At 42.4% G+C, this 26,951-nt stretch overlaps 1 protein-coding gene across 7 annotated transcripts in view; it reads left to right on the forward strand.

Annotated features, from left to right (window-relative positions):
* TJP2 (tight junction protein 2) overlaps nt 1–26,951 on the forward strand; it is a gene marked incomplete at both ends in the record, with an annotated part of 72,934 nt that overhangs the window by 15,238 nt on the left and 30,745 nt on the right. For 4 of the 7 annotated variants that reach the window (XM_084238470.1, XM_084238472.1, XM_084238475.1 and 1 more), the window contains 4 exons: nt 19,206–19,259; nt 21,603–21,727; nt 23,143–23,245; nt 24,927–25,488. In XM_084238470.1, the coding sequence (XP_084094596.1) occupies nt 19,206–19,259; nt 21,603–21,727; nt 23,143–23,245; nt 24,927–25,488 (844 nt within the window). Of the gene's footprint in view, nt 1–12,658; nt 12,731–19,205; nt 19,260–21,602; nt 21,728–23,142; nt 23,246–24,926; nt 25,489–26,951 lie in introns of those variants that run through there. The other 3 variants (XM_084238469.1, XM_084238471.1, XM_084238474.1) reach the window with 1 other exon arrangement.

Genomic DNA, 26,951 nt, shown 5'->3' on the forward strand with positions numbered 1-26,951 from the left:
TTATGCATACAAGAACTAGGGTACAGACCAGAGATGTGGGGGTGAAAGGATTCACCAGAGACAGTGGGGAGCAGAACAGGCAGATGCACTGAAATATACTGCTGAGGGGAGCAGCGGGCAAGACAGGAGAGGTCTGCTGCGCCATGTGGGTTTCTCCCTGGCTGGGGATCAACTTCATGCTGCAGAGGCTGTGGACAGCTTCACAGTCTGAGACATATACCCTTGCGCCACCAGGGAGGCCCCCTGGACACTGACTTCTTACCCACTTATCCACTGCTCAGTAACGGACCACAAAGGTGTCTTTGGAACCTGCCCCTGGATGGCCCCTGCACCGGGAATTCCATGCCAGCACTCATTTTCCCTGCTGCCTCCTGTATTCAATAACCTGCTGAAGACTTCAACCCAGGCTTACATTTCTTCCTGTTTCTTAGTAAAATGAGGAATTTGGCCTCAACTATATAAAAATAACCAGTCCACTTGTGCTATTGACTTGCCTAGACTTTTACTGATTATATTTACAGATGAGACCAAGAACTGTCCTGAGCTCCAGGCTCCTGCATCTGCCTCCTTCTGTGCCTTGCCCTACCTATGGTGGGCTCTTCTCTGTCCTCCTCAGTGGTTTGCATTCTGTTTTCACAGGGTCACTAAGAAGGAAAACCTCCCTGGTCTCCCAAAAGGGGCCAGTTTCTCCTCTGCCGGTCTTTCTGTGCTCTCCCTTCACAGAATGCATCATATTTTGGTGACTGGCTTCTTGAAGGCAGTGAGCGTGTTTCTTACGCTCACTCTTATCATCTCCAGTGCGCATGCAGAGCCTGGCATGAAGAGGTGCTTCATAAATATTTATTGAATGAACCAATGAATGGAGTCTCCCTTAGCTCTTGTGGTGTTTTCTCCTGGAAATTATGTTCCATACCAGTTAGGTCCAGTCATCAACAATTAGAAAGTGCTGTTTTCCAGGCCTCCCTGCTGGTGCAAGGGGTTAAGCACTGCACTCTGTAGCAATCCATGGCCTCTGCAGAATGAGTTCGATCCCAGGCCGGCCAGGGAGCAACCAACATGGCGCAGCAGACCTCCTCTGTCTCGCCCGCTGCTCCCCTCAGCAGTGTGCTTCGGTCAATCTGCCTGTTTTGTTCCCCACTCTGTCTCTGGTGAATCATCTCACACCCCGCCCCCCGCATCTCTGACCTGTACCCCAGCTCTTGTATGCATAAATAAATCAATCTTGAAAAAAGAAAGAAAGTGCTGTTTGCCAATGTCCAGATGACTTTATTTCCTGTCCCTACCCCAGAGCACCCAGAAGTAGGGTCAGAAATTTTGCAGGAGTATTGATCGTCAAATGCTTTTGTGGGTTTTTTCTTTGCTAATGAAGCACAAAAAGAGTGTTTTGAGCACCCATCCTTGCTTCTTAAAAAGTTAGAATGGCAGGCTGAGAAAAGAAAGCAAACATTGTAAAAAAAAAAAAATGAACAATGATGTAAAATACATATAAATAATTAAACAAGTTATAATGACAGGGTTTTATTGTGATTATGAAAGTTCTTTTCTAACTTCCACTAAATTACATTTTGAAATTTTAATTTTAAAAAGGGAAACAGCTTTCCTTTTTTATTTCTGCATCGGTGCGCCACCTAGTGGACTGTGTCTGTTACTAGGCAGTGGTCTTTGCTGGTTTCCTGATGACCACAAATTCCACAAAAGGGAACTGACGGTTGGATGCATTTTTATGCTTTAAGATCACATACAGTTTCTGCCAGTAATTTGTTACTCTTATTGAAAACTGGATTTTTTTTTGAGAGGAGTGCAACATTGTTTAACTCAGAATTTAAAAAAAAAAAAGTTGACCCAAATTTCTGATGTTACTAATGAAGGATAAACAGTGCAAAGGAGGGAGGGAGGGAAAGAGGTGTCCTAAGCACTCTTTTTGCACTGTCCACTTAATTCAGTTTATTAATAATGGCATACAGGATACTCGATTAAAGAATGAGCTCTTCTTCTCGGTTTACATACATGATTGCTTCAGACAGCATTTCTTTTTTTAAAATATTGTCCTGAGAAAAACATTTAGGAGAAAACTATCTATTTTGATGTGACTTGCTTTAGTTTCCTGGGCTCTGTTTAGTTATGAAGTCAGAGTCATTAATAAGGCTTGTTTTTTTTTTAATTTAAGTTTTTATTTTTGTATTTCACTGTAGTGCTGTGACAACAAATGACATCTGTGTACCAGAGCATATATACATCAACAGTAAGATGTAACTTCTCATTACACCACTGCTAAAATATTTAGCTTTCTGTAGGACACATAAGCATGTAAGATGGCCACACCAAATAATTTTCTGTTTTTTCCTTAGATAATCTTAATTTTTTAAATCAGTAATACTTTATCAACCTCACTGTTAATATAACTGTAAATTATCTGGGTGATGAGGTGTGGGGGTCAGGGAGGAATCATTCAACTGTGTTATACTGTAATAAGCTGCTAGAATAAGGCTTGTTGATTTTTGCATTTTCATTATTTTTATAACTTGGCTTGGGCCCTTCCGTTTCATCGGTGTTGGAGGTGGATGCAGGAAGCCTCACCTTTCCTCTTCCTGTCTTGGTCTTTGCTGCTCCCTTCCCTTAATGGAGCGTGTGCTGTTACCACCAGGCAGTTCTTTGTTTTTCTCCATTAATTTCCTTGAGATGCAGTGCACTTTCATTTTGCTAACATACATTATTATTTACTGTATTTAAAATAATAAATATGCAATCCAAGTGATACATTGTAAGCTTTTACATTTTTTTTTAAAGATTTATTTATTTATGCATACAACAGCTGGGGTACAAGCCAGAGATATGGGGGGGGGGTGAGAGGATTCACCAGAGACAGAGTGGGGAACGGAACAGGCAGACCGACTGAAATACACTGCTGAAGGGAGCAGCGGGTGGGCGAGTCAGGAGAGGTTTGCTGCGCCATGTGGTTTGCTCCCTGGCCCGTGCGGGGATGGAACTCATACTGCAGAGGCTGCAGATTGCCTCATAGTGCAGTGCTTAACCCCTTGCGCCACCTGGGAGGCTCCAGCTTTTTAATCTTATCCATTGATTAATGCTTTAGTATAAAATGTGACTCTTACTGAAAACTGGTTGGTGTTTTCAGTGTGTCATTTGCTAAGTTTTATCAACATGCCTACAGAGGAGTTCAAAAAAATATTTTTCAGGAAAAATTTTAAAAGATTACTCACCAAATCCTATTTCTGTAAATAAGTAGTAATTCCTTTTTCTTCTCAAAATGACATTTGAAAAACATGGTCTTTGACTCAAATTGGTGCCTCTCTGTAAAATGCTAGGACTTCAGTCAAGAAGCTTAGGAATGTTTAGGCTCTTTAATCCGGAAGTACTACAAAAGAAGGGTGGGGGACTCTATGCACTGCAATGTTTGCCATAGTATTAGTTATAGTAGCAAAAAATTGGAAACAGCTTGAAGGACTGCTAGGGATATAGTTAATAAATTAGGTAATATATGTGGTTGGACAGCGCAGCTGTACAACCTTGTCAGCATGGCAAGAGCTGCTAGACCAATGCTCCTCTGACTTCAACATAGTTAGTCATCCAGGGGCTCTTGGGGGAAAGCATATTCTTACTAGCAGGTCAAGAGTTGAGGTTCTGCATTTCTGATAAGGTGTTCAAGCAATGCCATCTAAAGGTGAGGTTCTTTTAAGTACCTGCATTTATTCCCAGGTTCTGGTAGGAAAGACATGTCTTTTAGGCTTAGGACGCTATAGTTACTGGCTTTCTGGGGGTGAACCTGGTACATTGTGCTTAGCGTGTCCCCTTCTCTGTGAGCCGCCATGGTGCCTTGGGGTTGGGCAGGACCAGTTCCCCTGTGTGTTTCAACAGGGCCAGCCCTGCTGCAGGATTTAGCTGAGCACTCTAATAATTAGTTTTCTAACCTGCCTTCCGACAAGATAGTTTATAATTTTCTTTATCTTGGTACCTATCCCAGGATGGTGGTTTTGTGTATATGTTTATTTTTTTAAGGGAACCTTTGTTTTAATGTTATATGGGCTTGGTCAGTTTAAAATCATAATGTAGCCAGGGCTGTGTCTCTGTGGCCAAATTATCACCTTGTTTTTTGACTTATTAATGGCTTCTTTGTAATTACAAATAAGAATGGTCTATTTAAATTATAATTATACTTTACAGCCCAGTGTGCAAGAAGTGTAAAAATAGGGGTCTTAAGTGTAATTATCTGCAGGTGGTTATTTTTTTGCTTCATATTTTATTATAATTGGACTCATGCAGATCTGGATTCAGATTGTGATTAGCCAACTACCAGTTGTGGAGTCATGTGCAAGTTCTTATAACAGGCTGTGTGTGTGTGTTTAGTGAAGGATTAATTTTGTTAAAGTAATTGAAGCTTCACAGCACAATTGAGGGGAAGGTATAGGGGTTCCCTGTCTACCCCCTGCCACCACACACATAGTCTCAATCCCACCAGGTACGGTTGTTCCAGTTAATGGTCCTACATCATAGTCACACACTGTCCATACTTTTCATTATCATTTACTCTTGGTGTTGTGTGTTCTGTGGATTTAGATAGATGTATAGTAACATGCATCCATCATTCTGGTATTACACAGCAATTTCCTCTTTCCTCCAAATCCTCTATGTGCCACCTGTTCGTCGCTCCCTCTAATAGCCCAGATGCTGATCTTTTTATTGTCTTAGTAGTTTTGTCTTTTCTAGAATGTTGTATAGAGTCAGACAGTATGTAACCTGTACATCCATGTATGGGCTTTGTGTGCACATAAGTGTTCCGCTCCTTTGGGTAAAGACCAAGGAGCATGGTTGCTGGATAGTGTGGTGAGAGTATTTAGTTCTGTCAGAACCTGCCCATTTTTCCAGAGTGACCATACACTGCATTTTTATCAGCAACGAATATCCCTCTTGCTCCATGGTTTCTCCTGCTTTTGCTGTTGTCAGTGTCCTGAACTTGGGGCATTCCAATAGCTGTGGTGTGTATCTCATTGTTCTTTTAATTTGCATTTCCCTGACATAGGATATACAGCATCTTTTCATATGCTTACTTGCCATATGTATATCTTTGATGAGACATCTGTTATGGTCTTTGACCCATTTTTTGATTGGGTTGTTTTTTCTTATTATTGATTTTTAAATATTCTTTGTATATTTTGGGTAACAGTCCTTTATTAGATGTGTCTTTTTTTTTTTTTTTAATAGAGGCATGTTTTATTTATTTATTTATTTATTTGTTTGTTTTGTTTATACATGCACTGGGTACAGTCAGAAGCGCAGGAGGGTGAGAGAATTCACCAGAGCCAGAGCGGGGAGCAGAGCAGGCAGAAGGACCGAAGTACACTGCTGAGGGGAGCAGCGGGAGGCAGGAGAGGACTGCGCGCCATGTGGGACCCTCCTCCGGTGGCCAGGGGGCAGCCGGGGATCGAACCGGCGTCGCAGAGGTTGCAACCTAGCGCTCAACCGCTGCGCCACCGGGGAGGCCCTAGATGTGTCTTTTTAAATATTTTCACATGATCTGTGGCTTTTCTTCTCATTCTCTTGACCTGGTTACAAAGCAGAAATTTTAAAATGTAATGAAGTTTCATGACTCATCAAACTTTATTTGTGAAAAAAGAAGAATCCTAGTAGGTCTTTGGAAGGGTTAATGGACAACAGCCATAAAGCACTCAGCACAGTGTCTGGTACTTTAGTTCAAGAGCGTGCATCTCACACTCCTGGTTTATATAAACTAACACCTGACGAGCAATTGAAAGAGCCAAAAATATAATCTGATCTAAATCTGATGTAAATAAAACCTGATTTTTTTCTGCACCTTCTTCCTACTATTCATTGTTACTGACCTGGGTTGACCGAACCTAGACCAGCTCATGGAAATGACCATCATGCTTGTTAAGATGTTTTGAGTTGTCAGAGTAATTGGATCCATCATTGGTGCCCAGGCATGAAAAACTTTAGCATTTTTTATTATGGTTTGAAGGCCAGGGACCATTCACCGGCAGGTTTTTTTGTTTTGTTTTGTTTTGTTTGTTTCTTAATATTTAAAGGGCAGGTTTATTAGGGAAGGGATTAAACAGTTAAAGACACTCGCATAGACACAAGCGGGCAGGAAGAGCTGCCCCAAAAGGGACAGATTTGCTAAGAGAGGCCTGCATGGTTGCAGGCACGTGGCCTTGACAGGTCATGGGCAGGCAGGAAGGCTGCTGCCCCGCAGAGGAGAGTTGGTGAAAAGAGGCACCTGCATAGTCACAGGTGCGCAGTGGGATTGCTGCTCACTGGTAGGTTTTGAAAGACGTGATCAGTGTAAAGTGAAAGAGGCCAGGCTCTTCATTGGAAAGGATATAGACTTTGTTTTTTGTTTTTGTTGGGGGATTTTTTTTTAGAAGGAAAAAATATCCTATGGTTTCACTTCTAGGAGGAATATAGGGGAACTAAATAAGGGATCAGGAAAAATAAATAATAAATAAACAAAATTAGCAGGCAACTATAAATCAGAGACATTCTGCAGGGGAGCGGGAGGAAGAGGATATAGGCTTTGTAACCTGGGTTAGCATCTGTCCTCTGCTACCTTTAATTTTACTTTAAGCACCTTACTTCACTTCTCTGACTTCCGGCTCCCCTTCTGTGGAATGAGTCTACTATTAATATTGAAAGTGCTGAAAATGGGCCTCCCTGGTGTCCTAGGGGTTAAGGCTCAGCACTGTCACTGCCATGGCCTGAGCCAGGGAGCTAACCCACTTATGGCGCAGGACACTTCTCTTGTCTTGCCCTCCCCTCAGCAGTGTATTTCAGTAAATCTACCTGTTCTGCTCCCCACTCTGTCTCTGATGAATCCTCCCACCCCCCACATCTGGCCAATACCCAGTTCTTCTATACAAAAATGAATAAATGAAAAGAATTTAAAAAAGAAGGTGCTGAAAATGATGGAACATTTACTAGATGTCAGAACTGTCCTGAGTTCTGTGTGTGCACTGTCCTGAGTTCTGTGTGTGCACTGTCTGATTTAAATTCTTGCAGAACTAGAGAGATGGGTCTAGTAACTGCTCCTGCTTCACAGATGGGAGAAACTGGGGTAAAGAGAAGTAACTTGCCTAAATTAAGTGGTGGAGCTAGGATTAGAATCCCTGCTTTCTGGTGACAAGAATCCATGGTACATTTTTTAGAAGCTTTATTTAGAAATAATTCACATATCATAATAAAGTGTACAATTTGTTGGTTTTTAATATATTCAGAGTCATGCAACCAACACCATATCAATTTTAGAACATTTTCATCACCTCCAAAGGAAACCCCATCCCCATTAACAGCCATTCATTATTTCTCCTCATCCTCCAAGTTCCCTTATCCCTAGGCAATCACTAATCTACTTTCCTCTGTGGGTTTATTAGGGGGAAAGGATGTCCTGAGATAATCTCATACAGGCTTTGTGGACTTCACCCCCACTCCAGACTAAAGCCATCAGGACATTGGGAAAGACAAATCCCATCACCACCAAGGGGAGGGTGGCTAGGACCTGAGGGTGGAGTTGGGCAGCCAGGTTGGATATAAAAACCAAACACGTGGGCCTTGCTCGCTCTCTGGCTCGCGATCGCTCGCCTCCTGGCTTCACCGCTCCTGGCTGGCGGCCAACTCTGAGAACGCCATTTTGGGATTCCTGATCGGCGGATCGGGTAGGACTCATTTAAAACTTTGTCTCCCACTTTTCTCCCAGAGCTGTACATTTCCTCATTCCCCTTCCCTTGTAAATAAACCTTTTATTAACCTTTCACGTGTGCCTGCAGTAGAGCATTGATAAGTCCTTTTAAGCGCGCGGGTGAGGACCCACAGTCAGGCACCCCGTTTTGTATCGGGGTTGCTCTATAACAGGTTTGCCTTTTCTGGACATTTTACATAAATGGAATCATACTGTGTTTGTCCTTTTCTCCTGGCTTCTTATTTTTTCATTCATGTCGTAGCATGTATTGCTACATCATTCCTTTGTATGGTTGAATAATAGTCCATTATATGGATATACCACATTTTCTTTACCCACCGATCACTTGATGGACATTTGGGTCATTTCCACTTTTTTGTTATTATGTATAATACAGTGTGTGTTGCTTAATGGCATTTTGGTCAATAATGAACCACATAAACAATGGTGGTCCCAACGTGCTGAGCCACACAGCCTATGTCTGTAATAAACTGAGCCATCTAAATTTGTATAATTATACTCTGTGACATTTACACATGGCAATATTGCCTGAGGACACGTTTCTCAGACCTGTCACAAGTGTCACATGACTGTGATGTTGTTATGAACATTTGCATCCAAGTTTGTAGACATAATATTTTCAATTCTCTTGAATTATGTGATGAGTTTTTAATTATGATATGGCTCTTCTGGGGGAAATTAAAAGGCTGCTCTTACCTGGGTGTGGTGCCCCTAAATTGCGACCACAATACTGGCTGTGAGCACCTTGACAGAGAGTGCTCATTTGTGAGGGAACACTGAGCAGCACTCATGGCAGGCATTGCTTTGTTCTGGCCTCTGCTATTATACTGGGGTAGTGTCTATGAGACCCATTTTACAGATGTGGCAACTGAGCCCTCAGCAAGCAAATTGCCCAAGGTCACAGAGCCTGAAGAGCGTGGGAACCTGAGCTTGGACCCAGGTGTAGGTGGGTGTGACAGAGCTCTTACCTTCACCTCACATGGCCACCCTGTTAGGGCAATTTAAGATGATGTCACTCCCCCACTGAAGGTTTACTGACCTGGATTTCACAGGCTGCTTTCCTGGGATGGGAATTTACCTCTTTTCACCCTGTGAAATAAATGATGATAGACAGCCTTGTTTTCACCCAGTGGCAGTGGAATTGAGTGGGCGCCCAAGGTCATGGTTGACTTGGGAGAGGCAGACTCTAGGCTGGAAATCTCAGAGCCTCGCTCCATTGCTTTTTGGATTTCAACACAGCTGCTTTCAGAACTACAGCCTGTGCCCCCAGACAGTCACCATTCCTCTCTCAGTTCATATTATTTTTAAAATGTAAGCGATATATTTAAATTTAATTTATTCCTCTAGGTAAATAAGGAACAATGGGGGGGGGGGAGAAATTAAAAACCCCAACACCTCAGTCCCTCCGGTTTCTTCATTAAAGGCTGGAGTCTGATCACGTGGATTCTGATGTCCTCCCAGAAACCCCTCCTTAAACTTCTGCCTGTAGATTTTCTCTTCAGCAGCTGTCATACTCAGGCTGTGCCTGTGGTCAGGTCTTTGCTGTGAGCTGTGCCTGCCAGCTTTGTTTCCTGTCTGCACTTTGTGAATTTTGAATTTTGATTATATAATATTATATTATCACATCCGAAAGTGAGTCCTTACCGGAAAGATTTTATTGATAAACCAAAAATTATATGAGGAATTATTTAATTCTCTGGTGACTAGTTTACTGCTGTCAAGAAGGGTTAGCAGTCTTCCCTGGTAGCCTAGGGGTTAAGTCTCAGCGCTCTCACCACTATGGCCTGAGGCCATCCTGGACCAGGGAGCTGACCCACATGCAGTGCAGTAGACCTCTCCTGTCTTGCCCGCTGCTCCCCTCAGCAGAGTATTTCAGTAGATCTGCCTGTTCTGCTCCCCACTGTCTCTAGTGAATCCTCTCACCACCACCACCCCCGCACCTCTCGCCTACACCCTAGTTCTTCTACGCAAAAATTTTAAAAAAATGGGGGCTTCCTTGGTGGCAGCACTATGAAGCAATATGCAGCCACTGCAGCACAGTTTGATCCCTGGCCAGGTAGCTAACCCACATGGCACAGCAGACCTCTCCTGTCTTGCCCGCTGCTCCCCTCAGCAGTGTATTTCAGACAATCTGCCTGTTCTGCTCCCCACTCTGTTTCTGGTAAATACTCTCACCACCACTCCCACCTCTGGTCTACACCCTCGCTCTTCTATGCATAAATAAATAAAAATAAATCTTCTGAAATGTTTTTTAATTAAAAGAATAAAGAAGGGTTAGCTTTCAAAGACAACAGGCAAGCCCAGGACTTTTAGAATTACTTCAGGAAGAGTGAGGGCTGAGCTCATCTGCCTTCCCTGGGAAAAGCAGTTCCTGTTTACTTTACTTGACAGGTGTTCCAAACTTGTGTGTCCTGTCAACAGAACCCTCCTCAACCTTAGAATAAGACTGATTTCATGGGGAAAGAGAGGGGAACCACAACAGCCCATTCTCAGCTTGAAGTAGGAAGTGGTTTGCCCACCCATCCTGAGACTGACCATTTATTTGCACTTGTCTCTCCAAGGGTTTGAGATGCCCTCTAAGATGGCAAAATGGGCACAGCGTAACAATACCAGAGGAATCCTGATGTAGGAGCCATTGACTCCTTTTGTTGGGGTGATCTCAGGGTTTCTGACCTGCTGTTTGGAACCTCCTCAGCACCTTGAGAATTTCCATTTGTGTTCCCTTCTTCTTGCTTTCTTCCTCTGTCCTTTTAGTCCCTGCTTTCCCCTTATCTATGACATTTATTAAGGAGTTAGTGTCTACAGAGTCACATTCTGCTTGTAGAAAAGGAAATCAGATCTAGAGTCAGATACCAGCTTCAAATCCCTCTCTGAGAATGGGCAACACTGTGAACAATGTGGCTTCAGCTTTCCTGTTGGTAGAAGGAGAACAGTTGGGGCTAACTCTTGGGGTTAGGGGCCTTCAGTGATAGAGTGATGAGAGCCTGCTGAACGTCGGTGACTTCTTTCCTTTCCAGTTCCCATAACCACCTCGTCTTCTGTTTCTGGGATATGTATGTGTTTTCAGATTCCCAAACTGTAGGCAAACCTGCCCGTGCCCAGGTTGAGTCCTGGCTGCCTACTCACCTTCACCCTGTGGCTCCTTTGTTCTTTATGTAAGACTGGAGAGAAAATTGCATTCATTTCCCATCCTGTTTTGCTGTTGGAATATTCCTGAAGAATATATTCTTTTGGAGTCCAAGGAGAGGACACGGCCATGTTCAAGTTCAGCACACGTGCTTTGTAGAACTTGCCTAGTTTTCTGCTGACATTGGCCCTCTGAGGTCTAGGTGGTTATTATCTCCATTTCATGAAGGGGACCGATCATCTCTTGCCCCATAGCTAGTGACACAAGGGTTTGCACCCCAGGTCTTGCCTTTAAAACTCACACTCTTGCCTCTGCTTCAAGTGATTTCCTATATGCTTTCCATCTTGTGGTCCAAATTTATTATGCATCTCACCCTTGAGGAAATTGGATGGTGCAATCTTGATTTGCCAACTGCATGCTCTGGTAGCAAGAATGATCCCTGGCTCCCCCAAATCAGATTTCAGAAATCCCACAGCCCTCAAACCTGAGGTACCCCATACAATATTTTTTTCTTTTTCAGCATCCTGGAATTTTATTAGAGTTCTTTCAGAATTAGTCATCTATTGGGTGAGAGGGGGGGAAATAAGATTGGGCACAAGGGGAAAGTGGGCTACCGAGTAGGGAGTGGGAAAATATAGGAGCAGCACTCAATGTCCAAGTTGAGGAGGTTTCAAACTATTGGAACTCAGGTAAACTTACTAATTATTCATCTCACCCAACCTAACTTTTAAGCTGAGAAAACAGAGATTAAATTACTTGTTTAAGATTGCAGGGCTGGAGATAAAATTGAAGCTGAAACTCATATGCTTCTCTTTTCCATTATTCATTCTTATATACCTAAAGTTTTTCTTATGCAGAGTTAAAACAAGTAAAAGCAAAACAAAATTAATCAAAGCAAAACAAAAGCTGAAGCACTTAACTCATTGGAATAAAGGCAGGAAGACTACTTGAATTTATGTAACTAGCTTCTTTTCTAAGTAACCCCCATGTAAATGCATTTTAAATTCAAACAGCATTTTTCATAAATGTAACACCGTACAATTTTTCTAGATTTTTCAGAAACCAAAACTTTACTTTACCAATACTACCCCCCCATCCCACCCCTATCACCACCTCCCAGTGGTGAAGATAAAGAAAGAAACAGCAAGACTCTTTGTTCTCCTTTTATCTGCTAAATTTACTGAGAGAGGCTAGCCCTAAGAGAAAACTGTGCTGAGTGAGCACTGGCTCCCAGTTACACCAGCGGCTCAAATCTTAGGTTCCTCTGCTCTACAGACCCAGTTATCGCCAACGATGTAAGACATCTTATCTTCACGCCTTTTAATTTCTATGTAACATTAGCAATTCCACTCAACTGAAACACCACCACTACATTTTTATCCAGCTTTTACGTGTGTGTATGTTTGGGGGAGGTCTATATAATAAATACTCGTCCATAGTATTGCTCTAGAATGTCCTCTCCTTTCTTAATAATTTCTGTTTAGATACTGAGTCACTGTATATGTCTGTAAAGTCATTTCATACAAACATTTAATTCTGTAGTTCCCTCCCACAGGGAAGAGGGAGGAACAGAAAGCTCTTAAAGTAGTACAAACCCAGACTGCTTTTCTCCCCCTCACAAGTGGTTCTTTTCAAAGGGTTTGGCGTGCCTGCTGTATGGATGTGTCTCTGTGTGAGATGACAACAGGATTTGCTGGGAATGTGGGCCACTATTGTATCTGCCTTACGTAACCACGTGGAGTGATGGCAGTGGGTGACCGGCCTGGGATGTAGGCAGGGGCCTGGCTGATTAATCTCCAGAGGCCATGAAGACTGCCCAGGCCCTGCAGAGGATATGGATCCAGGCTGTTAAAAAGTTGGGGCTATGGAAAGACCATGTGAGTCCCTTTACCCTCACCCCCAGACTTTCTTTGTAGGAAGGAGGGTGGGAGGAAAAACCCCTCTCACAGAGACTCCTTTCTTTTTGGATTTATTTGTGCTTCTGGCAGCTTTCAGTAATAACAAATTGGGAGATGCGGGTTGTTTTTGTTTTTGTTTTTGTTTTTAATACTTGTGTTTTTAGCTAACTCTGAGACTAACTGCCTCTCAGAGGATTTAGGAATCAAGGACTGCTGTTTTCCATGTGTTGGGAATCGGCCAGCAGAGTTTGGCTTCCTGGGTTCTAACTTAATATACTGCCTCGAATAAGATGGTTGTATTTGTGAATTTCTTGTTTTGGAGCAAAACTTTGTTTCCTTATACTGCAGAAATCTATACTATTACTCTTTATGTCTAGGCTTCTAAATTTTGGGAAAATATAGTCATTTTTTTCCGTTATTGTTTATGATTTCTTATTTTATAGCTTTGGAGTTTTATCAAGTATGTTCCTTATGGGCAGATTTTGGCTAAGCTCTAACTGTGGCCTCCAACCACTTAGAAGCTGCAATTTGTGGACAAAGTAAAAACTTGCCTTTGCGGGGGCAGGGGTAGGTGGGCGGGGGAGTTGGGACAATAAAGATTTGGCATTTGCCTTCTGGTTGGTTTTTAAACACTTTTCCATATGCTTATGTAAAATACAGAATTTACCTATTTTTAAAAGGAAAGAAACTTTATAACAACTCAAGGATATTCTTTAAATGACAGATCAAAGAACTCTTCTTGTCCTTTCCTCTTCGTTCATCATGTAAATCCCTTACCCTTAGCACAAAGCTTTTATTTACTAAAAAATGAGCTCACTTTTAAATATCCTTTTTGTATGGTTATAACATCCAAGGGATTGTTATTCACTCTGCTAACATAGGAGGTGAAAGGGAGGGGGATAAAGTGGTGAAAAGCAACCTGAAGATCCTTGTGTGTGGAATATTGACTGATGGGGTCAACAGGAGGCCTGGGGTCTTCTGTACACTGTGCTCCCCCAGCTAACCAGATTCTCTCACTTGCCTTCTTGCCTTCCCCACATCTCTCAAATTACTTCTAGCATTTTCTACTTTGTCCTCTCCCTACTTTGTATTGCATTAACAAAATTATTTTTTTTTTAAGATTTATTTCTTTATGCACACAAGAACTGGGGTACAGGCCAGAGGTGTGGGGGGTGAGAGGATTCACCAGAGACAGTGGGGAGCAGAACAGGCAGATCTGAAATACACTGGTGAGGGGAGCAGCGGACGAGACAGGAGAGGTCTGCTGCACCATGTGGGCTGCTCCCTGGTCGGCTGGGGATCGAACTCGTGCTGCAGTGGCTGTCAGTAGCTTGATAGAACTGTCTTTAACTAACCGTGCGCCACCAGGGAGGCCCCAAAATTCTTTTTGGTAAAAGGTCCTGGGTCAGGAGTAAGGTGGTCCTTGATGTTTACTTACATGCCCCCCCCCCTTTTTTACGTTGTGAAATGTATGGTACATGAAAGAATGATGTATCTAAATCAGAAAGCATAATTATAAAACAAATACCCATGAACCCATTACACATATCCATGGGGCTTCATCGAAATAGACACAAGGGCCTTTGTATCTCACACCTCTGCCTTGTCCCAGGTCATTTCATCTTGAATTTTGTGTTTTTCATTCCCTTGCTTTTTCTGCATAGTTTTATCACATACCATACATATGTCCATATATAGTGTTAGTTTTGTTTGCTTTTTTTTCCATTGAGGTTAAAAAAAAATGAAACATACAACTTAACCATTCTTAAGTGTACAGTACAGTAGTGTTAAATATATTCAAATTTCATGAAACATTGCTTTTTAACTATATAAAACTACTCTAGAGTCAGCTGTATGGTTTGCCTTTCTTCTATACAGGCAAAATTGTTTTTTAAAACCCCCTTCTGCCAAAGGGAATAAATGATCTGCTCTAATATGTCAGTCGATAGAATTTCTTTTTGTCCTAAGCTTCATTCCCCCGCGGTCCTAAGAGTTTAGTAACAGGATAAAGAAGTACCTTATCTGGGCATTTTTCAATTCTTTATTTCCTATTAATATTAGTGTAGAGGGCCTCCCCGGTGGCGCAGCGGTTGAGCGCTGGGTTGCAAAGCTGCCCGCAGCCTCTGCAGCGCCGGTTCAATCCCCGGCTGTTCTCCGACCACCAAAGGCGGGTCCCACATGGTGCGCAGACCTCTCCTACCGCCCGCTGCTCCCCTCAGCAGTGTACTTCGGTCCTTCTGCCTGCTCTGCTCCCTGCTCTGGCTCTGGTGAATTCTCTCACCCTCCTGCGTTTCTGACTGTACCCAGTGCTTGTATGAATAAATAAATAAATCTTAAAAAAAAAGGCAGTTGGTACATAAAGCCTAAAAAATAACAATGACAAACTGCAAAAAAAAAAAGTGTAGAAATGTAAATTTGATTTAAAAAATGCTTAAATGTAAAACAGTTTTTCTTAAGTTATTTTAATATGTACATAGTAAATGCAGAAAGACTTTATTCTCTAATTAGATTTATTTACTTTGTGTCCTTATGTTTTAACTATTCGTTACTACAATATAGTTGCATCTTATTTTTAATCCATTCTGACAATGTTTTTAAATCATTCTTCTGTATTAATTTCCACAGTCTATGTCTGTATTTCATGGTTGCTCTGCTTTATAAAAATTTCCCCTTTTGTCTTCCTTTACCTTCTATTGGATTGACTTTTGCTTTTTCATTTTACTCTTCTGCTGTCTTGGAAGTTATGTTTTTTAACTCTTATTGGTTTCTAACTAATAGTTACATTAGAAAATTTTACATGAAGTTTTAGCTTACAAACTTTAATACCTTCACTGTACCCTCAAATAAAATTATTTAGAATACTTTAATCATGATAAAAACTTTCAAGATTTTATACTGTGTTGCCCAGTGCTTTAGTTCTAGCCTATGATTTTTGAACTCTCACATATTATACTTTATTACTATAGTTGTGTATAGCCAATACGTATGCATACTTACATTCTTTATTGTGTCTTAGGTCTTATTTCTGGGATTATTTTCCTTTCTGAAATTTCCCCTTTGAAAATTATTTTATTGCTTATCTGTGATAATCTGTCTCAGTTCTTTGACTTTTTTAAAAAAAATGCCTTTCTGACCCTTTAAATAAACATATTTTAAGGATATTATTCTATTAACTTTAGGCTTCCATTATTGATGCTGAGAAGTTGGTTGTCATTCAGACGGCTGTTCTTTTGAAACTAATCTCGTCTAGCTACTTTGAAGCTCTATCTTTTTTACAGTGCAATCACTATGTGTTTAAACATGCTTTGTTTTATTTTGAAAATTCATCTTGTTGGTGATGTATTGAGTTTCCTGAACCTGGAAAGTCTTCAATTCTGGAAAACTCATTATTTCCTCAAGTATTGCACCTTTCCTGCAATCTTACCTTTCGGGAAATCGAAGTAGACACTTTGTGAAACCTCTTAACTTCTCTTTAATATTTCCCACTTTTAAAAACACTTTGTGCTATATTCTGGGTAATTTCTTCACACCTATCTTCCAATTCATTAATTACTATTCTCAACTGTGTCTAGTATGTGGTTTAAATCATTATTTATCTAATCAGTGATCATCTTTTCATTTCTATAAACTGTATTTGCTTTTTTCAGGTTTGCTCTGTCATTTTTTATGGTCTCTTGTTTTTCCATTATGCTTTCATTTTCCCCTTTTAATTCCTTATAAGCAGATGATACATAATATATGTACTTTTATACATACATAATATATGTACTTTTTTTGGTTTGGGACATATTTTTAATATTTACGGTCTTTTTAAAAAAGATTGATTTATCTATGCATACAAGAACTGGGGTACAGGCCAGAGGTGTGGGGGGTGAGAGGATTCACCAGAGACAGAGTAGGGAGCAGAACAGGTGGATCTACTGAAATACACTGCTGAGGGGAGCAGCAGGCAAGACAGGAGAGGTCTGCTGCACCATGTGGGTTGGGTCCCTGGCTGGGGATCGAACTCAGGGATTGAACTCATGCTGCAGTGGCTGCGGATAGCTTCATAGTGCTGCTTCTTAACCCCTTGCGCCACTCGGGTGGGGTCTTTGATTTACGGTCTTTGATTCTGTGGTTTTTGTTACTTCTGGCTATCACTCATGATGACATGTTTTACCATCTATGTGTTTAAATTGTGAACTCTTCTTCAGGGGATCCTTGGAAGCCTGCATTTTAGTATGTTCCTTGGAAAAACCTGGCATTTCCTCCCATATATGTATGTGGATGGTGCTACCAATGCAGAACCATTTTGAGTGGGAGTGTTTTTCAGGGGTGTGGTCACATCATTAGTATCCACCTCAGTCCCTAACCCGTGTGAGTACATGTCTGTTTATTGGTATTCTCCAGGGGGATACTTTTAATTATTTCCATTCTACCCAGAGCCAAGGATGACGTGGGTGTCCCTGCTGTCTTCATCTTTGTAGAGGCATTTTTTTCCCCCTAGTACATTCACTCTGATCTGATCTCCACATTTTGGGATCCTACAGTTTATCTCTTTCCCCAGGCTCATGTTTAAATGCCTTAGTCACTCAGCAGTGTCTTTTCTCTCTGACTTTGAGCTTCTTTGGACTTTCTAGCCTTTGAGGATTTCCTTATAAAGGTAATCTGCGTTTAATGGATCATTATTATTTTTAAAATGATATCCTCCATTTTCAAGTTTTTCAAACATCTATTTTGGAATGTTTTCATAAAGGGGAGCTCAGGGGGTTATTTCATACAGGCATTTTCTTCTACACAAAGAGATGTATGTGATACAGGTGGAGAAAAGGGATCTTACAGATTACACATTAAAATTTTTCTGTGATAGGGCCTCCCTGGTGGTGCAGGGATTGAAATCAGTGCTATCAGCAACCACTACAGCACAAGTTCCACCCCCGCCCCCCTGCATAAGACACCCTGCCCACCCCCCCAGGTAGGTGACCCATATGGCACAGCAGACCTATCCCATCTCACCTGCTGTTCCCCTCAGCAGTGCATGTCAGTAGATCTGCTTGTTGTGCTCCCCACTCTGTCTCTGGTGAATCCTCTCACCTCCCACACCTCTGTCCTGTACCCCAGTTCTTGTATGCATAAATAAATAAATCTTAAAAAACAAAACAAAACAGAAAACTGTGATAAAGTCACAGGTGCCTTGCCTTGAAGGTCAACTTTCACAGGAAGAGAGGAGAGTAGTTAAATTTTTTTTTTAAAAAAAGTATGTTTGAAACTATTCAGATTTTTTAAAAAGGAAATTTATTATGACAGTGTTTTGCAATGGTGATAACAAAAGGACTCAAAACTCAATACTTCATTTTTTTTGAAGATTTATTTATTTATGCATACAAGAACTGGGGTATAGGCCAGAGGTGTGGAGGGTGAAAGGATTCACCAGAGACAGAGTGGGGAACAGAACAGGAAGATCGACTGAAATACACTGCTGAGGGGAGCACTGGGCAAGTCAGGAGAGGTCTGCTTCACCTGTGGGTCACCTCCCTGGCCAGGGATCGAACACATACTGCAGTGGCTGCGGGTAACTTAATAGTGCTGCGTCTTAACCCCTTGCGCCACCAGGGAGGCCCCTCAATACTTCATTTTTTTAAAAAGATTTATTTTTATTTATACAAGTGCTAGGGTACAGGCCAGATGTGTGGGAAGGTGAGAGGATTCACCAGAGACAGCGGGAACAGAACAGGCAGACTGATGAAACACACTGCTCAGGGGAGCAGCGGGCAAGACAGGAGGGGCCTGCCACACCATGTGGGATTCTTGCCAGCCAGCTGGGATCGAACCCATGCTGCAGAGGCTACAAACAGCTTCACAGCGTGGCACTCAACCACCTGTGCCACCAAGGAGGCCCGATACTTCATTTTTTTTTTTTTTTAAAGATTTATTTATTTATTATTTATACAAGCACTGGGTACAGTCAGAAGTGCGGGAGGGTGAGAGAATTCACCAGAGCCAGAGCGGGGAGCAGAGCAGGCAGAAGGACCGAAGTACACTGCTGAGGGGAGCAGCGGGCGGCAGGAGAGGTCTGCGCGCCATGCGGGACCCTCCTCCGGTGGCCGGGGAGCAGCCGGGGATCGAACAGGCGCTGCAGAAGCTGCGGGCAGCTTCGCAACCCAGCGCTCAACCGCTGCGCCACCGGGGAGGCCCCCGATACTTCATTTTTTTAAGTGTATATCTCTCACTGTGATTTCATGAATTTTCCGGTTTTGTTCAGACTGCCATTTAATGAAAGAGAGTATGTTGAAAAATATGTAGCTTAAAAAGAAAAAGAAAAAGAGAGTATGTAGCTTAACATTCCTAAAAAAATCAACGTTTTTGGTATGTAGAATATGTGAGCTAGACTTTATATTGAGGTATTTTGAATTATAGTTTTATTCCTAGCATTGATATGGTTTTAATCAAGTTGGTTTTGGTTGTTTTAAAACAGGCCCCAGGCATGGAAGAACTGATATGGGAGCAGTACACTGTGACCATACAAAGGGTGAGTGTTTCACGTTACATTTATGCTATAGTCGTGTTCTTGAATTTACTGTCATGGATCGTATTTATTTTTCCTAAACACAATTTTTCCCCTTGAGGTGGTCGATGACTGTTGGTTAGAGCTGGCAATAATTACCATGTTAACAAAGGTTTGCACGCTATGTTAGTATTTGGTGAACTCTTAAAATGTAGAAAATTTTAGAAGTTAATTTAGTGCTTTCACCTATTTTTCAGACAGAACAGTTAATGGAAAAAAGTGAAAATGGAGAGGAATGGACTGTTTAAGGAAGTTGAAGTAGCTTCTGTACCTTTTATCATTTTAATTACATCACATGTATCCTATCACTCCCTCAGTGGTTTTAAGTCCAAACTTAATTTAAAAGCATTGCCGGGGATCGAACCGTCGCTGCAGAGGCTGCGGGCAGCTTTGCAGCCCACCTCTCAAACGCTGTGCCACCAAGGGAGGCCCTGGGTTATATTCTTTATTCCAACCCTAATATACTAAACGGTGTTGAATTAATCACAAAAAAAAGTTCCCACACCCCAGTGGGATTAAGTACTACATGTAATATATTTTACTTAAGTTTTAAAGTGATCTCACAGGTATTTCCCTCTCTTATTAAATGAGATACTATAAATAGCTTCCAGGACAGGGGGTTTAGCCAATAATTATTGCCTAATAGATGTTACCTCCTCTCCTTTCTATTCTGTGAGTAAGGTTCAAGGTAGGTATGGCAAGTGTTAGCCCTGCTGGAAGTAAGCTTCAATACAAGAGTTTCAAAGTGATTTTTGTCCACCTGAGCTGAACTTGGACTATACACCTGCTTCTGAAGTCTCCCTCTGTCAAGCTACCTTGGCCAGCATTTGCTGTGATTTTTATGAGCCACAGAAGTCTTATTCCTGCCCTGAGTCCCTCAAGTCTCCCTCACTGCTTAGAGGGATTATAAGTTCCACAAAAGGAGATTTCCTTTGATCTTCAGAACCCTCAACCTCGAACCATGTCTTCAATGAAAATTTGGTTCCTGAAGAAATGTTTATTAAAGTATTCAGGCAGAAAAAGAGCATCACTGGGTCAGTGCTGAGGTGCCCAGACCTCTGGAGCAGTAATCAAGTTTCTTTCATTGAGGGGTTTCCCCCTTTAAGTCTTACTTTTCTCCCTGGACATCTTTCTGGTTCTTCTCTGTGCTCTTTCTGCCAGCATTTCACGTGCCCCTAGAGCTGTGGAGCCCAAATTAACAAAGGTCAGAGATATTTTAGGCCTGGTGTAGAGTGTGGACCTACCTCTGTGTAAAATCAGGCAGGCAGTGATGGTGCTGCCCAGGTCAAAGCTGTCTGTCTCGTGTTGGGAATTGTTTGTCGTCAGTTGGCAGACTGGGTCCATGTGTGAACTTTTCCTTGTGAGGAAGGATTGTCTTAAATTTTTCTGAATAGATTGTCACATAACTAAACCCTGTTTGGGGTTATATCATCATATATACTCATCTCATATGGATGAAACCAGGAACTTAGCTTTTTTTTTTTTTTTCAAGATTTATTTATTTATACAAGATCCAGGGTACAGGTCAGATGTGCAGGAGGGTGAGAGGATTCACCAGAGACAGAGCGGGGAACAGAACAGGCAGACTGATGAAATACACTGCTGAGGGGAGCAGCAGGTGAGACAGGAGAGGTCTGTCCTACCAGGATCTTAGCTTTTTTAAACACTGAAATGAATTAGGATTATGTGTTATCTGAGTTCACTGTTAGACTCTAGTCTTATATGGACAGGACTCTTACATAGGAAAGGGTTAAGTGCTTTGCTCTCTCATACGATCTCTTACCACCATGAACACTAAATTTGTGTTTGGATTTAATATTTTGTCTTTAAAATTCAATTACTTCTTTTTTGCCCTATATTAAAATGAAACCACTAAACTCACCTAATCTGAAGTTAAAGGTATATTTTAAAAATACAGATTTAGCACAGATTCAGTTGTATCTGAGGCTTTCCAGGTCAGGCCAGCATGCTAAGGATAGGTGCAATCATGATTGGAATATCATATCCCGTTTGGACAAAATTCATTATTTTCCACCTCCTGCCAGCTTCTGCTGATTACTCCAGTCTGTGCTATTAATCTTTTTCAGCTTTTACAAGGCTGTTTCTATTAGATAAGGAATTTCCTTTTATAAACCTGTCAGCTAACCATGATGAGGCTTTATTTTGCTTCTCATTTGTTTCTGTAAGTTCCTGAACTGTCTTTGGTTATTTGCATGACTTTTATTTTATTGAGTGAGTGCTTGTAATAAATGCTGAAAGCCATGTATGGAAGGATTTTTGTACTTTTCTCTCACCACCAATGAACAGCATCCTGAAAGAGGATTTGGAATTGCAGTATCCGGAGGCAGAGACAACCCCCACTTTGAAAATGGAGAAACGTCAATCGTCATTTCTGATGTGCTCCAGGGCGGGCCTGCTGATGGGCTGCTTCAGTGAGTGTCCTCCTCTCTGCCCTCAGCCCCTGCCCTCCCCATGTTGAACCCAAGACAGGGTGCTTTGGGTGGTGTTCACTTTTGAAACTAAAAAAAAAAAAAAAAAAAAAACCAAACACGAAACCATTATAAAAAAGAACTTTTATATATAGAAATGTCTTTCAGTGGATTTGAGACCTCAACGCATCATGTTTTAACAAAGCCCAAACCTTTGGGAACATCCTCACTTTGGCTGGAGAACAGTCTGTTCCATTGGGAGACAGTTACGACTGTCAATCCTGGGCTTGGGAATCATCTCTGAATATGGAGTATAAAATTGGTCTGCTTCACTCCCCACCCTTCCACCCCCAGTATCTACTCAACACTATTTTCTTTTTTAAAGATTTATTTATACATACAAGAACTGGGGTACAATCAGAGGTGCCGGGGGGTGAGAGGATTCACCAGAGACAGAGTGGGGACCAGAACAGGCGGATTGACTGAAATACACTGCTGAGAGGAGCAGCGAGCAAATTAGGAGAAGTCTGCTGCAGCATGTGGGTCACCTCCCTGGCCGGGGATCGAACTCGTGCTGCAGTGGCTGCGGATAGCTTCATAGGTTGCATCTTAACCCCTTGCACCACCAGGGAGGCCCGTACTATTCAACACTATTAATGTTTATTTTAATTTATCATCATTAAGAATTTAATGAGGACATTCTGATTTAAAGATTATCTGATTTATGAGAGGGTTGTAGAAATTGGGGAAATTCTCTACATGAGAACATGGGCTTGCCAATTGCTAGCCTTCTGGTCTGTAGAGAGAGTGCCTTTTTAAATGATGCATGCCTGAGTTTTCCCAGAATAATTTCTCAGGGCAGACTCTAAGACTGCTTGACCAGCTGTTCAAAAGTTGAGCTTGTTCTGATATATCAAGTTTCTATCCAAATTAGTAGTGTTTTACATAGAGAGCAATGTGGAATTGTAAAATAATTTTGGGGATGGGATAAAGTAAGAGAATATTGTGAACCCCAAATTTCTTAAAGAAATCTGAAGCAAGCTTCCAAAAAAAGCACAGGTAGAAATACACTTACTCTGGTGTATTTGCACCAGACTTCCTGAAGCCCGTGGTGCATGTTGGGTGAGGAGGATCTGATGCAGAATTCCTTTTCTGCCCAGACCTCGTTGCTATTGTCTCCTAGGGGACCCTGTGGTTTGGGCCCTTTTCCTTAGCTGGTTTCCAGTGTCAGCTGTCAATAATGTGCTGAGTGGCTTCTGGGTTCCTTCTTCAGAAGAGCTCAACTGGGTTGGCTGAGTAAACTTGGGGAGTAAACACACACAGACCTTCAATAGCATTTCAGGGCCATTTGCTGATTCTATTTATTCCTAAGTAAACAATTTACAGTGTCAGTATTACTTTTTATTTGTTGTTTGCAGAGAAAATGACAGGGTGGTCATGGTAAACGGCACCTCCATGGAAAATGTGCTCCATTCATTTGCAGTTCAGCAGCTGAGAAATACTGGGAAGATTGCTGCTATTGTAAGTGCTGGGTTTACTTCCACCTCACCTTGATAGCATTTTGTTTTTGTGGCCAGAAAAAAAATTACCACTTGCTTTTAAGCATTTGACAGAATTGCACAATTTATGGGTGATGTTTTGATATAAAGATGTATAAGTAATACACTACTGTCTTCCTTTCCTCTTCCTCCTATCTTCTTAAGATCAATGATTATCTGATCTGACTGAGTTTGCCTTCAGAGCCAGGTTAGATGATTATTCCTTAAGAGCATTAACTGAATTGAGAACACAGGTAAAACAGCATTTATTTAGAAACAATTTCAGCACAAAAACCTTATTTGGAAAGGTCTAAACAAGATATATTGTAATAGAATTTCCTAGGAGACAGTAGCAGTCTGTAGCATACACTTAATGTGTCCACTGATTCATTCCGCACACATTGGTGAGAAGCAGCTGTGAGACAGATGTCACTTAGCCAGGGAGCCAGTCAGAGCTGCAAGGACAAGTGGATACACAAACAGTACTTCTTTTAAGCACTGTTTAAGGACAGGGCTCGGGAGATGGACTGGCCATGAGCTGTTTGTTTTTAACTTCATATTATGAAGATTTTCAAACAGAAAGAAAAATGGAACAATTAGTGTAATAAATACATATCTTCTATAATGTTAATATTTTGCCATCTTTACTAGTGCTTTCTATGTATATAAATATCTGTTTAGTGAACAATATGGAGGATGCTTACATACATATGCTGCTTATGTGTGTCCTAAATAAGACATTTCAATTTAACTCTACTGCAATTATTCTAGCTCAGAAAATTAATAATAATTCTAAAATATCACCTAATATCCAATCCATATCCCCAGGTGTCTGATAGACCTTTCCCTTCCCCATCCAGGATCAAATCAAACTCTACTCTTTGGTTCTTTTTTTTTTTTTAAAGATTTATTTATTTAGTCATAAAAGCAGGGCCACAGGCCAGAGATGCTGGGGCGGGGGCATGGGGCCATGAGAGGATTCGCCAGAGACAGTGTGGGGAATAGAACAGGCAGATTGACTGAAATACACTGCTGAGGGGAGCACCTGGTGAGACAGGAGAGGTCTGCGTGCCATGTGGGTTGCTCCCTAGTTGGCTGGGGATGGAATTTGTACTGCAAAGGTTGCTGATCCCTGGCTGGCTGGGGATCAAACTTGTGCTGCCGAGGTTGCTGATTGCTTCATAGTGCCGTGCTTAAACCCTTTCACCACCAGGGACGCCCGTACTCATTGGTTCTTACCTCTTTAGTTCCTTTTACTCTGGAAGGAAGCTTTCTTCCACCCTCTCCCATCTTGCTTTTCAGTAACATTGACTTTTGGAAGAAGCTAGGGGGCTGTACATAGAATGTTTCACATTCTGCATTTGCACTTTTATAATGTAGTGATTTTTAAGTCCCTTGGTGCCTGTTGTACCCTGAGTAGAAGGGGGTTTGGGAGCTACTCTATAGTTATTGGCTTGTTGGGAGGCACTGTGCTAAAAACTTAATACTCATTGTCTTAATTTACTCGCAACTCAGTGAGGTCCCTGGTTTTCAGGGAAAAAACCCTAGCTTGGAAGTTGGGAGGGTCAGGCAGTTTTATTGGAATGAGAACAGGGCTCTTAGCCACTAAATACTCCACGTTTGATTTTGACTTTCCGCCTTGCCACTGTTTGTTTTGGTGATAGGTGGTCAAGAGGCCCCGGAAGGTCCAGCTGGCCCCGCCGCAGGGCAGCCCTCGGGTGGGTGAGGATGACCGGGGTTTTGAGGTGATGGATGAGTTTGATGGCAGAAGTGCGCACAGCGGATACAGCGAGAGGAGCCGGCGCAGCAGCCACGGTGAGCGCAGCCGCAGCTGGGACGAGAGCCCCGAGAGGGTGAGGTCCAGGCCGGGACCCTCCAATAGCCGCGGCCGGAGCCTGGAGCGGGGCCTGGACCACGACGACTACCGAGAGCGTAGTCGCGGCCGGAGCCTGGAGCGGGGCCTGGACCACGATGACTATGGGCGAGCCCGAGAGCGGAGCCGCGGCCGGAGCATCGACTATGACCCGGCTTATGACCGGGTCTACAGCCCAGAGGTGGAGTATGGCCGTAGGGCCCAGCACCATACCCGGTACGAGGTGTCCCGGAGCCGCAGTCATGAGCACCTCCACTCCCGCAGCCCCAGCCCCGAGCCGAGGGGCCGGCCAGGCCAGTCAGACCAAGACAGGCCCATCGGCGTTCTTCTGATGAAGAGCAAAGCAAATGAAGGTAGTCATCCTTGATGAAGAAAAACACTTAGAGTAATAATAGCTGACTCTTATCTGGGACTTTCCATGCACCAAGCACTGACCTAAATGTTCTGTGTAGTTTATCTCATTTTCATCCTCATAACTGCCTCCTGGGGATGTTGCTCTTACATCTTGATTTGATAGACAAGAAAGCTGAGGAACAGAAAATCTTACTGATTTCCACATTGAAGTTGCATGGGCTGCAGAAATTGAGCCTTAAACTACTAGGCCAGTGGTTCCATGAGCAACATAATAAGTACCACCTGTAGCTATGGAGCATCTTAGGCCGCACTGAATCGGAAACACCGGGGTGGGTCCCTGGAGTCTGTGTGTTAACAAAGCTCTCCTGATGGGCCTGGAGTATCTTAAATTGATGAAAGCACACCAGAGAACAGTACTCCAACTTATCATTATTGAATTTTTTTTTAAAGATTTATTTATTTATTTATACAAGCACTGGGTACAGTCAGAAGCGCGGGGTGGGGGGGGGGGGTGAGAGAATTCACCAGAGCCAGAGCGGAGAGCAGAGCAGGCAGAAGGACCGAAGTACACTGCTGAGGGGTGCAGCGGGCGGCAGGAGAGGTCTGCGCGCCATGCGGGACCCTCCTCCAGTTGCCCGGGAGCAGCCGGGGATGGAACCGGCACTTAGGCTGTGGGCAGCTTTGCAACCCAGTGCTCAACCGCTGCGCCACCAGGGAGGCCCTCATGATTGAATTTTGCTCTATGCCTGGGCCTGTGCTCAGTAAATAGTCTCATTTAATCCTCACCAGAACCCTGTGTGACAGGTAGGAGACATCATTCCTGTCTTAACAGGTGGGAATACTAAGGCACAGAGATGTTTGTATGCCCCTGGATGAGATGGCTCTCACCTGGGCTATGCGATCTGCATGTTCTCACAGTACCTGTGCACATTTAATCACATCCAAAATTTTGGAAGCTAGTAGTATCTGAAGATTATAGGTGAGAATTCTGAAAGAGACCAGTGAATGTAACCCACCTGTATTTTGAAGCTAGTAAGTAACTAGAAGAGCTCAAATTCAAACTATCCTAGAAATAGAGGGAAGGAGATAAGGATGAGAATAAACAGGGCTTTAAAGACCAGTGTGATTTATTCCTCACATTGACTCTTGGCTTCTGACTTTAAATTCTTTGTAATGTATCTTATATATCCTTTTGTTTTCAAATTCTTCTTCTTCAAAGAGGAAAAGAGACTAAGAGCACCCAAGAATGCAAAGTGAAAGACTTCTTGCTTTTTCAAGTTCGGAATTATAATTAAAATAGCTTATCGGGTGAGCCTGTTTGTTTCCTCTGGTGCTTCTAGAGAAGTATAAAGAGTTGAGTTACAGAGCAAGGCACCTGTTGACATGACCGAAGAATCATGCAAAGATATGAGTAATGGGGTGTCTGGAATCCAGTTCCACAAAATACAGGGGAAAGTTAGGA

The sequence above is a fragment of the Talpa europaea genome, assembly GCF_964194135.1.
Source record: "Talpa europaea genome assembly, chromosome: 7".
In the NCBI taxonomy this organism is placed as follows: Eukaryota; Metazoa; Chordata; class Mammalia; order Eulipotyphla; family Talpidae; genus Talpa; species Talpa europaea.